This window comes from Plectropomus leopardus, chromosome 16 (genome assembly GCF_008729295.1).
Source record: "Plectropomus leopardus isolate mb chromosome 16, YSFRI_Pleo_2.0, whole genome shotgun sequence".
Classification (NCBI taxonomy): Eukaryota; Metazoa; Chordata; class Actinopteri; order Perciformes; family Serranidae; genus Plectropomus; species Plectropomus leopardus.
In genome coordinates this window covers 2314581-2329520 of record NC_056478.1, presented here as the reverse complement: position 1 = coordinate 2329520, position 14940 = coordinate 2314581, and the positions used below count along the sequence as shown (strand labels likewise).

General features: G+C 38.7%; 1 protein-coding gene across 1 annotated transcript in view; it reads left to right on the top strand.

Annotated features, from left to right (window-relative positions):
• tshr (thyroid stimulating hormone receptor) overlaps positions 1 to 14706 on the top strand; it is a 31349-nt gene extending 16643 nt beyond the window's left edge. The window contains exons 4-10 of the mRNA XM_042503238.1: positions 1023 to 1097; positions 2182 to 2256; positions 3560 to 3637; positions 4713 to 4781; positions 7641 to 7720; positions 11655 to 11841; positions 13251 to 14706. Coding sequence (XP_042359172.1) covers positions 1023 to 1097; positions 2182 to 2256; positions 3560 to 3637; positions 4713 to 4781; positions 7641 to 7720; positions 11655 to 11841; positions 13251 to 14706 — 2020 coding nt within the window. The remainder of the gene's footprint in view (positions 1 to 1022; positions 1098 to 2181; positions 2257 to 3559; positions 3638 to 4712; positions 4782 to 7640; positions 7721 to 11654; positions 11842 to 13250) is intronic.
• The last annotated feature ends 234 nt before the right edge of the window (positions 14707 to 14940 follow it).

The window sequence follows — 14940 nt, the reverse complement described above, 5'->3', positions numbered from 1 at the left end:
GATGATCTCCTGCAACTGCTTTGTATCATCAGCTGAAAACTACAGTTAAAACATTTTTAAAAACGTTTTCTGTTTTAATTTCTAAAAACGTTCTCTAAAAACTTCTTAAGTTTTTCTTTCTGAAACATTTTTCTAAAAATTTCAACTGCTGTTTAACTAATCTCTTGTACTTGAGTATTTATTTATTTATTATTATTTTGCTCTATTTGTTCAGACGCTTGAAACTTGTGATATTTTGAGATTGTGATCTATGAAAAAAAGGTTTTAACTCTATTTTGCTATTTTTCATTTTTCATGACACAAAGCGGTTGCAGGTGATCATCGTTCTCAGCAGTCCTCTGATTGGATGATAGAAGATTTAAGGCGGTCTCTGTTTGTACATATATATTTATGTAGAAATATTCTGATGCTGCCATTATACCTGATAAAGGTCCAGACCAAAACTTTCTTTCACTCAGTAAATATGTTAGCAGTTTGCGGGACAGCATGCAGGAGTTTCTCTTTGTCTTCAGATTGCTCCTTTCTCCAACACATGTGTCACACATACAGGTGTGCAGAGATTTTCTTCATTCATCAACAGAAAATCCAAATACAAGGAAATTAAATTCAAAAACAGCTCCGTGTAACCGAGTCCAAAGAGTTGTGACAAAGACTCAAACTCTTCACCTCGCCTGTTTGGCTCGATGCTGAGTTTCCCTCCGACCTGACCTCGTCTGTCTGCCGGGCTGCGTGCGGTTTGTCAGGTGTGTGAAGGAGGTCCAGGACGGGGCGGCGCACACACCATCAGACAGCAGAGAGAGGTGTTCTGGGCGGACCGGAGTAAACACACTAATGAAACACTAATTGGACTCAACTTCCGGCGCTGGCTCTCTGCACCGAGTTTCCTCGTCCTGCACGCTGGCATGCGACCTGTTCTGCTCAGTCAGCAGCTTTTGAAGACCACGCAGTGTGTTTCTAAACCGAGCCACGTCACAGCGGCCATCACACACACTTCTGTCTTTTTTTCTTGTCTGTTCTTTCAGAGAAATACGCAACGCAAAAAGTCTGACATATGTCGACCCAGAGGCCTTTAAAAATCTCCCAAACCTCAAATACCTGTGAGTATTTTATTTTTTTAACTCAGACTCTTTTTGTCATTGATTTCCACATATTGATAACATTACAGTGATCCAAAAAGATGAGGGGGTCTTTATTTAAAATGTTTAAGTCTGGTTATAATTCATATGTAGCGATCTATTCATGGCATGCGTGTGTACCAGTTTGGGCAAGAATGAGTCATGCTCCATTTGAATGTAATGATTCAGAAAAGTGGCTGCACACTCGAAAACTTCTCAGAAGAATTCAATGTGTTTGTGATTTCTTTAAAAAACATAAAAATAAGGCTATGAGAAATAATAGAAAAAAATGACCCAAAAATTGGCAAGAAACTAGTAAAAAGTACAATAAAATTTCCTGAATAACAAAGTTTAAAAAAAAGAAGTAAACATGAAGGAAATAAGTGTTTAAAATGTACAATTATTAATTTTATAACATAATTTTAAAAATGTTTTTATGGTTATTTTCCCTAGTTTTTTTCTTTTTTCCCTAAATATTTTTCCCTAGCTCTGGCTGCAAACATAACAAAAAATTTCAATGTATTTTTGATTTCTTTCAAAAACATAAGAGGAAAGCCATGAGCAACGGCAGAAGAAATGACCCAAAAATTAGCAATAAATTAGTAAAAAGCACAAAAAATTACCTGAATAAACAAAGATTAAAAAAAAGATGTACACAAGAAGGGCAAAAGAGTAGTAAAAAGTACGATAAAATTTCCTGAATAGCAAAGTTTACAGGAAGGTGGAAGAAAAAAACAAAAAGAAAATAAGGTAATGACCTGGAAAAAGTGATTGAAAGCAACACAAGAAAAGTTATTTTTGCTCCCTGTTTCAAAGGGTTAAGAATATTTGGCTTGTAACCAGACAATTAATATGCCAGTATATGAAGTTTTAGTTACTGTTTTTGTAATAGCAATGCTCATGATACTTTTGCATTACAATGTGGTCTAATATACTCCCACAGAGGGTTAATAATAATCCCTGATAATTATTATAATAATTATAATAATAATAATTTAAAGCAGCTTGTGTTGTCTCTGTTGAGTCTGCATTAGGTCCTGACTGTTTCTGTGATTTTGTTTTTCAGAGGGATTTTTAATACCGGCCTCTCCTCCTTCCCCGACTTGAACAACATCCACTCTAATGACATGAACTTCATGCTGTAAGTTGCTGTTAATGTTAAATTAAGCACACAGCTCAGAAAATATCGGCATTGTACCTTTCTGCAAATATCTAAAATTTGTTGGTTTCATGCCTTTCTGACGTGATGTAGTATTTGAGCTGACTTTGTCATTGGGAGGTTAAGGGAATTGCTGATGCTGTGACACCAAGCTGCAGACCAGCTGCAAAACACCGATAGCCCAACAAAGAACAAAAGCAGTTCTTTAACGTGTTGTTGCTGTTTCCAGCAACTTTTTTGGCCACCAAATGTGGGTGTTTTTTAGCAATTTATCACTGTTTTTCCACCAAGACGTCACTAGGCAAACATCAGCTGCTTTATTTCTATTGCAACCACCGCACCAGCCGTCACTATGTCCAATCCAAGGCCACGTATAGCCATAGCATCATGTGACCTAGACAAGATGAAAAAACGTTTTCATTGCCGCTTTGCAAAATATGGCTTAATATGGCAAATAGTACAACTAACATGATGCAGCATGTGAGCTGGCATCATGGTGAGGAGCTCCGGTCAGCTCGCCTACACACGTTACTCCTTAATGACGACTACACGGCCAAACTACACTGACAAGCTGCAAAACCGCTCACCCAAACGAGTCTAAGAGCCGAAGAGCCCGACTGATCACCACGAGTGAGAAAAGACCAACTCAGTTCTTCAAACTCTTCCTCTCTGCTTTTCCTCTAAAGCAAACCTTTCCACAGCCGCCTCCTCTGTCCCGGTGAAAGGGCTTTTAACAGCAGGGGACAGTGTGAATGTCCAGAAACGTATTCATTTCATAGTTTGTGTTTTGCATTTATACCTCAGAAATAAAGAGTGATTCTTTAATTTGATACAGAAAAGATTAGAAAATGCAGTATTTTGTATAATTTTGTTTGAAATAATTAATAATTAACATTTTTTGGTCAGAATTTTTTGTTATCTCATTTTGTAATTGAAAAAAATTGTTTGAAAATTGTATCGTGAACCTGGTATGGTGAATCGTATTGAATTGTGAGTTAAATGAATCGTTACATCCCTAGTTATCAGTATACCAAATATTACATGTAAGCAAAGTTTGTACTGTGTTTCAGTCATCTGTCTCTCAGTGTAAAACGTCTGCCTGTCTGCATGAAATAAGCAGCTATTCTCACAACTTCACATCTCTCTGTCATCACCTTCTCAACTCTAATTTAATTTTCCTCCTGAGCCATAACACTCGAGAAAACATTCATCAGCTACGCTCCTCTCTTCCACTTTTCAGTGAAAAGTATTTATTTACGACACCACTTCATTTCCTCTTTTGCAGGGAAATTGTCGATCATCCCTACATCACTGAGATACCGGCCAACTCGCTCCAGGGCATCACCAACAACGTGCTGACAGCGTAAGATATCTGCACGAGCATCAGCATGCACCACACATGCGTGCATGAATCTACAAAAATGCTTAACCCCTTAACAGGCATTGTAACAGCATGCCAGACATTTTTTTTGCACTGTTAAATTGCCTTAATAAAAAGTTGGAAAAACCCAATTTAATTTTTTTATATTAAATTGACTATTTGTTTTTTCCAACCATACATTTTAATCAGATTATGTTACTAAATCCATTATTATTTATTATATTTATTTTAACATTTTTATTTTATTTTTTTGTTTCTTTTATTAATTTAATTTAATTTTCATATTTTTATCACATAACATTGACAACCATAAATTCAACAGTTTTTTTATTAGATTCATTTTTATTTTTTCATGTTTATTTTTATATGTTCATTTTATGACCATAATTTTACTTTTTTAGTTTCCAATTTTATACAATGGATTTTGTAGTTTTTACAATGCCTTATACCAGGAAAAAAAATTTTCTTAATAAATTGATACATATTCTACAGTAATGTTTCTTAGTGTGACTGTTAAAGGGTTAAACCCAATGCAATTACATGTATATTTGTGTTGTACACTTATACACAGAACACATGAGGGAAATATTAACCAGATATAAACTGTAATAAATACACAGTGGGTGTTTTTTTATCCCCAAATCTAATCCAAACCCTAAAATAGCCACTAGAAGACATGCAGATTGGCCAAAGTTACCTCACTATAAAAACATGTATTCGCTCTGAACTCACTCCAATCTCTCAAAGATTGCAAAAACCGAGTCCACAGATGCTCACTTACGACAGGCAATCACATGTGTGCGGTGAGGTCTGAGAGCGAGGGAAGAGGGATTGCAATTTTAATCCACAAAACAGCACGATTCAGAAAAACGTCGGGCGAAAAACCACAAAATTGCAGATGAAACCTCACCGTAGACTGTGAAATAAGTAGGTGCTACTTATCGCTGTCACTGCTGCTCAGAGACGAACTAAACATCGACACATGGAACAGATTTTCATTCAGATTAAACCTAAAGAGGCAAAGTTTTTAATCAGTGCTATTTTGTGGGTGTTGCAGGATGCTGTACGGAAACGGCTTCAGAGAAATCCAACATCACGCCTTCAACGGGACCAAGCTCGATCAAGTGTAGGTATTTTTACACAGCGGCCTCTTTGAAAGGAGCAGCGTGAACAAAACATTCGTATGTGTGTTTTAATCAGTGTATAATCGCCTGAAACTAAAAAATACTATATTTGTTAACTTAACGCTTTGAAACCAGACACCTTTAAAAAGTATTTAAATCTTTGAACCCCAAGCAAATCGCTGCGATTTTATTTTAAAAAACTTGGGGGAAAAGGCAATTAGCAACTTGGGAAGAAATGTTACAAAAAATTGCAAAAAAAAAAAAAAAAGTAAATATAGAATATTAATTTGAAAAAGCCAGGGAAAATGTCTAGGGAATTTTTTTTTTAAAAAAAGAAACAAATTATAACAAATTTTCACAATTACATATTCAAAATTATGTTACAAAATTATTATATTTTAAAAACTTTTTCCAAGTTATTTCCTATTTTACTTTATTTATTTATTTAATTTCTTGTACTTTTTACTAATTTCTAGCAAATTGTTGTGTCATATCTTCTTCTGTTGCTCATTGCCCTAAATTCCTGCTTTTGAAAGAAACTGAGCCAATGTGCTCAGGTTTTAAAGGGTTAATAAACTCATCAGATCTACACAGGGAGCCGGCCCTCCTCACTGAGTCTGCTGTCAGTCAGCACGTTTACATGATGTTCGAAAAAGCCGAATTATAGAGTTTGTCTTTAAACCTTTAAAAACTTGAGCAAATTGATAAGATTTCTTTCAAAAACCTGGGAAAAATGCAACAACAAAATCTGGTAAGAAATTCCACAAACTGCAAGAAATTAGTTAATTTATAAAATGATTTTAAAGACACACAAATGTCTTGGGAATGTAGTAATTGCATATTGAAAATTATGTCACATAACTGTAAATTTTAAGCAACATTGCTTTTTTTTTTTTACTTTGTTTTTCTTTTTTGTTTGTTTTGTTTTTTTACTAATTTTCAGGTAATTTTATTGTTTTTTTTTTAAACTAATTTCTTGATTTTTTTTTGTTGTTGTTAACCGCAAGGCAAAAACAATATACAGTATATAGCAAATTATCATAGTTGAATTCTTAAAATTATGTTACAAAAGTATTATTTTGAGCACTTTTCCGGGTCATTTCCTTTTTTTAATGTTTATTTATTTTTATTTATTTTACTAATTTCTAGGTAATTTTCTTGTACTTTTTACTATAAAAACCGTGCATGTAAACTTACACAGTTAAGACTTTTAGAGATAATGTTTACAAATGGAGAATTCCTGCATAGAAAACCTTTAAAAGTCACATTTTTTTAATCTGATACAAAATCTTTCACTGGGACACCAAAATCAGTCGTTTTAGAGGTTTTACATCTCTCAGTATTTTGCCTGGATTAAACCATTTTCTGACATCTGGCATGCGTATTTCTTTCCCCAAAATTGCACTACAAAAGCAGCTGGGCTCCTCCAGGCCGTCTCATATGTACTGAAAAAGGGCCGGAGCCCAGCGCTTGATTAGTGCGCTGGAGTTCTCATGGGAAAATATGTTTCCAAAAGTGGGTATCAGGAAGTCTGCATTAAGAGCCCCCCCCCCAAACTCTCAGTGAAACTCAACCAGAGAAACCTGTTCATAACTTCAAAATGAACATTCCTCCTGTTTTTTATGAAATCTTAAAGCCTTTCTGTGTGAACAAAATAACAAGTGACAAGTAAATGTGCATTTTGTTTTTTTAGCTTTTCCTGTTATTTTATTCAACTAATTTATTCTCTCTTTATTTGGGACTTTGTGGGAATTTTATTTTTAATTTTGAATATCCTTGTGACTAGGAGTTAAATGGAAATGGACTTGAATCAGGATGTTTTCTCTCCTCTTTTTTTCCCTTTTCTTCTCCTTCGTAATTATTGTTATTTATTATTATTAAGTATTAATAAATTTATTTGTTTATTTTTACTAATATACTTTTTTTTTTAAATCATCTATCATTGTGTGCTGTCACTTGTTTACCTGGTAACTAGTCTTTTGGCCTACACTTTTATTTATTACCTTTACACGTTAAATTGTGTTGTGATTTATTATCGTCAAAACAGGCTTAAAGCAAAACTTTTGCAACTGTCTTTTTTGGTAAATCTTCTGGTTGTCAATGAAAATAAAATTTTAAAAAAATAAAATAAACAAAACAAAACAAAACAAAATAAAACAAAATAAAATAAAATAAAACAAATTAAAATAAAATAAAAACAATCAATGACGCTTGACTCTAGATCTGTTCCCGACTTAAAGAAATAATTTTGCACTATATATTCAATAGCATCAGTTGCAAAAAATGAGTAAGCATCACTTCCTTTTCCTCTTTTGTGGAAACGTGTTTTCTTTTTTCTTGTCGCCCGCTGGTTCAGAGTCCGGCACATTCAGGATATGAGGTATAATGGTATTAATTTAAGGCCCCTCTCGTCTTTTACAACACCTACACACATCCAGGTCCCTCTAAGAGCCTAATTAAGCCGTTGGTCTGTTCCTGGTGAGTCTTTGCACTCTGGTGTTTGTGTTGGCGGCCGATGTGCTCTGAGGGAGAACTGATCCCAGCGCAGCTCGACCAAGACAAACACACCCCTCACAGGTCTATTATCCTTATTAGATTTAAGGGATTCGGGGGAGACGTGTAGTGAGGGTGCAGTGTATTTGAGGCCGTCACATCTTTTACTGTCTAATTTGAATCAACAAAGTGAGCGAGACCTTTTTCCTGTCATGTTTCACCTCCAGAAAGGAGAGAAAATAAACAGAGAAATGTGCGGTGATGAGGCTCGGGGAAATATTACGCCACGCCGCGCCTCTGTCAGTCTGATTGAAACGTGAAGGATAACTTTTGTCCTAATAAACTCAAATTTGTGCTTTCCTGTCCAGAGACCTGCACAGGAATAGATATCTCACCAAGATGGATGAAAGAGCGTTCGCAGGCTCCGTCAGCGGCCCCCAATGCTTCTGTAAGTACATCTTAGCCGCTCTTATCAACTCATCAGTTATTTTAAAGCACCACTCAGACCTAACTGCTCTTTTAAACATTAAATCCTCCTCTCGTCACACACGCTCACAGGAATTTTTATCCCTTCAAACTCCTCAGATCAGCACTGAGCTCGGTAAATTTCAATAAATCAGTAAATAAATATGTGGAACAAGTTACAAGAGGTATTGAGATGAGAAAGGCCCGTGTCTATAGATCTTTTTAAGTGTGTGACAGATAATATGATTACTGTACTGTAGTCCTTATTCAAAGACATAACCTTTATTTATTGTTTTTATTGTCATTATTTTTAATGTTTTTATTCTTTTGTTGTGTCGTTATTCTTATTTTCAGTAGTTGCAGATTTGTGATTTAATTTATATTATTTATTTATTTATTTATTTATCTATTTATTTTATATTATTTTTTATGATTTATTTATATATATTTATATTATTTTTGTTTAGTTTTTTTATTTGTTGCTATCAGATTTTATGTTAGCAAAAAAGGTAAAAAGTACAAGAAAATTATAATAATAATAATGTAAAATCATTTTAAATGAATAGTTATGATAATTATAAATATACACAGACATTTTTCCCTAGCTTAAAAAACAAAAAACTTCTACATTATGTCTTTTGTGTGTGTGTCTCTTGTTATGCAGATGATACCGTCTTCTATGTGTTCATGGTGTCAGTAAAATTAACTGAATGACTGAATTGTATATATAAATATTTGTATGTGGCCTGATCTAAGCTGCAGGTAGCAAACAACCTGATTTTATACGTCTAAAATATTCTATAAAAATGAACGGCATGGTAACCGAGACAGGCCTTTATTTGTCAAAATGTGTCACAACACCTGGCTAGTGTAAGGGAGTGGGCATTTAATTGGGGCTTATATTTGAAGTTTTACGGTAATTTGTTAATAATATATTTAAAATTCATACGCAGCAAAGCCTTCAGAAAGCGTATACGTAAATAAATAATAGGCCTAGTTTGGTAATTTCATTATTCACACCATTTCAAGGTAGATTTTAACAATTTCCTCGTTCATAATGTGCAGACTGGATGAGACGTGTCTGTGAAATGGATAGCGGACCATCAAAGACTGAGACTCATTGCTGCACAGCTGTGAGCGGGAAACCTGAGACACATTGTGTGCGAGCGTGGGAGGAAAAGACTTCCGACGTTTCTCTGATACTGTCGTCGTTTTCGCCGTTCCCTTGATTTTTTTTTAAAGCCAAGTCCCTGTTTTAAAGGTGATCGCCAAAACCTTTTACCACGGCTCTCCGGTTTTGGTTCTGATTCATAGACATTAAGTGTCTGGTTAGGTAAACGGGGTTCGTGCGCAGGTCGTCCTCCTCTGTTCCACTGAGGAACATGTCCTGAGTGAGGTCACCTCCATGAGGTCATGAGCCAAACATCTGGGAAGTCAGACTGACACTCAGAGTCTGTGCAGATTTTTATTTTTTTTGAAGCCTTACACAATGTGTCCCCTGAGAGGAAAAAGAGCAGAGGGCAGAGAAGCGGGGAGAGCAAATGGGACTAAAAAAGAACAACTGAGCTCTGAGCAAATATTATATTAACGGCAAAATGTTTTGGCTTGAGCTTCTCTTTTTTAATCGAATTAATCTGAAGATACAATGACTCTGAGATTTAATGGGTTAGGAAACTAAAGAAAGCAAAAGAGCTCTTGCCCTCCACTTGGCCCCTGTGAGGGGGGCTGCGTCCGGAGGAATGTCCTGACAGCGCGATCACACGGGATGCTGGTGAGAGTGTCGATCCCCTGCACGTCTTTGTCCCGATGAGGTTGAGCTGGCTTTGGCACGACGGCCGAGCGAGAGAAATACCACGTGTAATAGTTTAAAGATGATGAAGGAGAGAGGAGCTCACTGTAGGAAACAGATGGAGGGTGTTGTTTTATCCATCTGTGAGATCTCTGCTCGCATCATGTCTGAGTCCGCTGGAGGTTCGCTGATAGTATGAAGAGTCTTAAAAGGTACTGGGGGGCTCTTTCAGATGGCCAAAAGAAAGTATTTATTCCAGAAAGTGCATTCTTACAGAAAGATGAATATTATCAGGGACGTAGCTTCTTTGCTTTTTAAGTTTTGACAGATCCGGGGAAAACTGCATTGTCCTACTAATACGATGATTTTCTGCGACTCTTATTCAGCACCGAAACACTGGGTGATGCTTCAATCAGGAAACGTTTAGTACGAATACGAGTACAAGTATGAATACAAGTACGAGTACGAGCCCTCAGGTCAGTACAGACAGTGACGAGACACAAAGCAGACAAACTGAAAAAGAAGAAACAGAACTGCAGTGGTGTTTATTAGGGCTGTCAAAGTTAACACATCAACGCAAATCTAATTTTTTGCCGTGCGATTAACACACGCACGTTCTGTAATTATGATCCTCTGAAATCAGGAAACGATACAACACAAAAGGTGTGAACGGCAGCAGAAACAAACCTCTGTGTGCAGAAATGGATAAAGAGCGTGTTCTTTAAATAAGTTCTGCTATAAAGCCTCCAGAAGGTTTTCTCAACAGGACCAGAGTTATTTACATTTACTGTCGATGTGAAGTGAGTTACCATCAGAGTACGTTACTCGAAAATGCCACTTACAGGCCAAACACACAGCTGATGCAGACAGCGGGACACGGAGCATAAAGGCCATGGCGGATAAACACTCAGCAACACGTTTCTGTATGTTATGATCCCTGAAACATACAGGAAACGATTAACAAGCACTAAAGGTGGAGAGAGTGAACGGCCAGCAGAAACGAAACCTCTGTGTGCAGAAAGATAAGAAAATGGATGTAATATTAAAAGAGCGTGGTTCTTGAAATAAGTTATGCTATAAAAGCCACCTGAGGTTTTTTTTTCTCAACCAGGACCTGAGTTTCTTTTTAACTAATTTACTGTGACGATGGCTGGTAAGATGAGTATACCATCCAAGAGCACGTCCAAGTCAGTAAAATTGCCAACTCTAAGCAGGTCCCCAATACCACACAGCTGATGCCGACACACACACACACACACACACACACACACACACACACACACACACACACACACACACACACACCACCAGCCGTCACAGTTTCTCTACAGAAATATGCTCAAGTTTCTCTTTCGGTTTATTTTTTGAGCATGCAGAACCTTTAAGGTTTTTCTGGAGAATATTCTCGAAATTGATTGTTGCAATAATAATAAATGCATAAAGTAAGCATATTTGTCCACTCCCATATTGATGAAGAGTACAAAAACTTGAATAATAATCCTTTAAGTTACTTTTAGAACACATAAAAAAATGTGCGAATTTGCGATTTAATTTGCAATTAATCACAATTAAATACTTTAATCGACTGACAGGCCTGGTATTTATGCATCTCACGGTGACACATTGTTACTATCAGTTACCAACACGTCAACTGTCAGAGTCCTTAGATGGATGTAGAAAGTGTTGTCCACTGTTGAGGCTCAAGTATCCAAAGACATGGTGTCTACGGTCACGACCTGTCCACTACAGCTTGCATAATCAAAGACTTTGCTATAGAAAGGTATGAGCTTACCTGAGGTAGATACAGATGATGCATAATCTTAAGAAATTAATACTAACACCTATTACACCAGCTCATTTTCGCCCTGAAGTCGTCACATGGTGACACTCGGTCAGTGACCGTCAGCGTGTTAGTGTGACGCCAAAAGCCACCTTCTGCATCCACATGCAACACATGCAAATTCAGCGAGGAAGTCACAAGAATTATTGTTCTTGTGCATGTAGGTAACTGTCAGCCCGTACACTTATCACCATTCTATCATCACAGGAGCCAAAAAAACCCTAAAAATCTATCTTAATGCATCGAACATCTTCCTAAATGCTTTTGTTTCCTTTCTGTCTTTAAGAGACGTGTCTGAAACGGGGATCACGTCCCTGCCGACCTCGGGGATGGATTCTCTGCGGGAGCTGAAGGCGCGGGACGCCTGGGCTCTCAAGAAGCTGCCGCCCATCAAAACCTTCAAGCACCTCACCATCGCCAACCTGACCTACCCCAGTCACTGCTGCGGCTTCAAGAACCTCAAGAAGAAACGAGTGTGAGCTGTTTCTCATTCGCCATTTATCAAATGTACTTATAAGAGTCCGAAAAGTTAAGTGGAGAAGTGTGCCTGTAGAGTAGCGTCCAGGTGAATGCTCTCGTGTTTTTCGTGTTTGGACGATCGACCGCAGCGAGCGGGGCAGCTGCACTTGCATGGTGTGGATTTTGGCAAAGATTGAATCAACTCTGTGACGTGTTTACCTATAAGTCCTGAAAGTGCTGCCATAATTAGTGTCACTCATTGCTGTTTTTGTAGGAAGAAGTTTGAGCCAGACTAATAATGACTCTCAAAACAGGAATCACTTTTCTTCAACTGGATGTTTAAATTATTTGATCTGATTTGACACTCGGTGCGTGTGTATTTTTACATTTTTTCCTTTTAGGACTACAGTATTGCAACCTCATTTCCAAAAAAAGCTGCTTAATATGCAAAGACAAACAAAATGCAATAATTTGCAAATCTTTTTTGACCTATTTTGAATTGAATATATCAGAAAGAGTAGATCTTTGATGCTCACAAAACTTCTAAACTCGAACCACGAATGCAGGCAGGTCAGTCTCGTTCCTGCACTCTTTGACTACGAAGCCACACTGTTGGAACGCGTGCACGAACTGTCTCAGTATGCGGTTTCCATGAAACCTGAATTTGTGCAAATTGAAATTAAAAATATAAAATACGCCTAATGGAAACGCATCACTTTTGAAAAAAAATTCCATTTATCGCAAAGAAGTTTTTATGCTTGAATGAGTTTTTTTTTTTCAAGTGATTCAAAAAAAATTTGCAGAACTATAGGCAGTGTAATTTATCGCTTCACTTTGGCCTTTAACTAGCGCCGAACTGCTTTGCATTTTGCTTCGCAGTTACGCACTGCTGCACCGCTTGTTTTATTTTCCTTAATTGTTTGCATTTAATACGCTCCGTTTTTAGCCTTTTTTTAATTAATAACTCAGTGGGTTTTATGTTTTGCATTCTGTGCTTTCTATTTTTATCCTTATTTTTTATCTTACTTTTACGAGTATTATCAAGTGGATTTTATACATGTGAAGACGCATTCTGTATTTTCTTTTGTTTTATTATGTTTTAACATCTTTTGTCTTTCCATAGCATTTGGTGCGTGCCATTTTTTGTTGTAAAGCACATTTTTTGTATGAAAGATGCTATACAAATAAAGTTTACCATTAAAATGGTTTTTTTTTTCAAATAATGATTAATGGGTTAATCAATTGTTAATTTTACCGATAATCGATTAAGGAAATTTGCGACCCTATTTGTCCTGTATTCAATTGAATATAGGTAAAAAAAAAAGATTTGCTAATCATTGCATTTTGTTTGATTAAGTCTCAACGTTTTTGGAATCGAGTTGTACTTTATGGAATCACTCTTAGATTTATTCGTGTGTTTTTCAGTTTTTGGGAGTACATCATCTGTAACCTGACTGCTTTCTACGACCAGCATCACAAGCGCTCCGTGGGGCCCCTCGGCATGCCCTCCCTCCAAGGCGACAGTGTGATGGAAACGGTCCCAGACCAGGAGCCAAACGATGGGAGCCACAGAGAGTCCCGGCAGGACTGGAGGAGAGGCGACTACCACGGCAGCCTCCACTACCACGCCTACTTCGGGGGCCAGCCAGACGAGGATGTGGGTTTTGGCGAGACCCTCAAGAACCCCCAGGAGGACACCAGCCAAGACTTTGAGAGTCGGTACGATTATGTGGTGTGCGAGGAGGGGGAGGAGGTGGCGTGTGCACCAGTGCCCGATGAGTTCAATCCCTGTGAGGACATAATGGGTTTTGGCTTCCTGCGAGTGTCTGTGTGGTTTGTGAGTCTGTTGGCTGTTTTAGGAAACGTGGTGGTGCTCCTGGTGCTGCTCACCAGCCACTACAAGCTGTCCGTCTCCCGCTTCCTCATGTGTCACCTGGCGTTTGCGGACCTGTGCATGGGGATTTACCTGCTGCTCATCGCCTCTGTGGACCTCCACACACGAGCCGAGTACTACAACCACGCCATAGACTGGCAGACGGGCCCCGGCTGTGGGCTCGCAGGGTTTTTTACGGTCTTTGCCAGCGAGCTGTCCGTCTACACTTTGACGGTGATCACTCTGGAGAGGTGGTACGCCATAACTTTTGCGATGCGCCTGGATCGTAAGCTGCGTCTGCACCACGCGGCCGCCGTGATGCTCGGCGGATGGATCTTCTGCCTCCTGCTGGCCCTACTCCCTCTGGTCGGGGTGAGCAGCTACCAGAAGGTCAGCATCTGTCTCCCGATGGACACCCAGTCCACTGTGGCTCAGGTCTACATCTTGTCAGTTCTGGTCCTAAACATCTTGGCGTTTCTTGTTATCTGTGCTTGCTACTTCAAGATCTACTGCGCCGTGCACAACCCTCACTACCGCTCCGGATCCAAGGACACCAACATCGCCAAGCGCATGGCGGTCCTCATCTTTACCGACTTCTTGTGTATGGCGCCGATCTCTTTTTACGCCATGTCAGCCGTGCTGGACCGGCCGCTCATCACCGTCTCAAACTCCAAGATTTTACTGGTGCTCTTCTACCCATTAAACTCCTGCGCCAACCCGTTCCTCTACGCCATCTTCACCAAAGCGTTCAGGGGGGACGTTTTCATCCTCCTCAGTAAGGTGGGCCTTTGTCAGCAGCGAGCACAGCTGTTCAGAGGCCAGACCGTCTCGTCAAAAGGCAGCAGCGGGACGTCTCAGGTCCGCAGGGACAAGGATAAAGTTAGAAAAGGTGGAAGCGGAGGACATGAGGACGTACCCATCCACCTGAAGAAGTGCTCCGGACATACCTACCACCAAGCCGTCTGCCAGCAGACGAGCCCTGAAGAGAGCCAGAGCCTGAACACGTGAGCCAAACGCCAGCTCGAGGTCGTAAAGCTAGAGAGGCTCAGGTGGGAGAGGAGAGGCCTTGAAGTGTTTGTGGACAGATCTGTTTGGATATTTAACAGAAAGCTCCGGTATTCTGTATCTGCTTCAGTTTTCAGGCCAACTTCAGCTGTTTTCACAATTTGGGCTGTGATGATTTTACGGTTCCAGTTGTTGGAGAATATCAAGTGTCACTGAAACATGAGCCCGACTTCATCT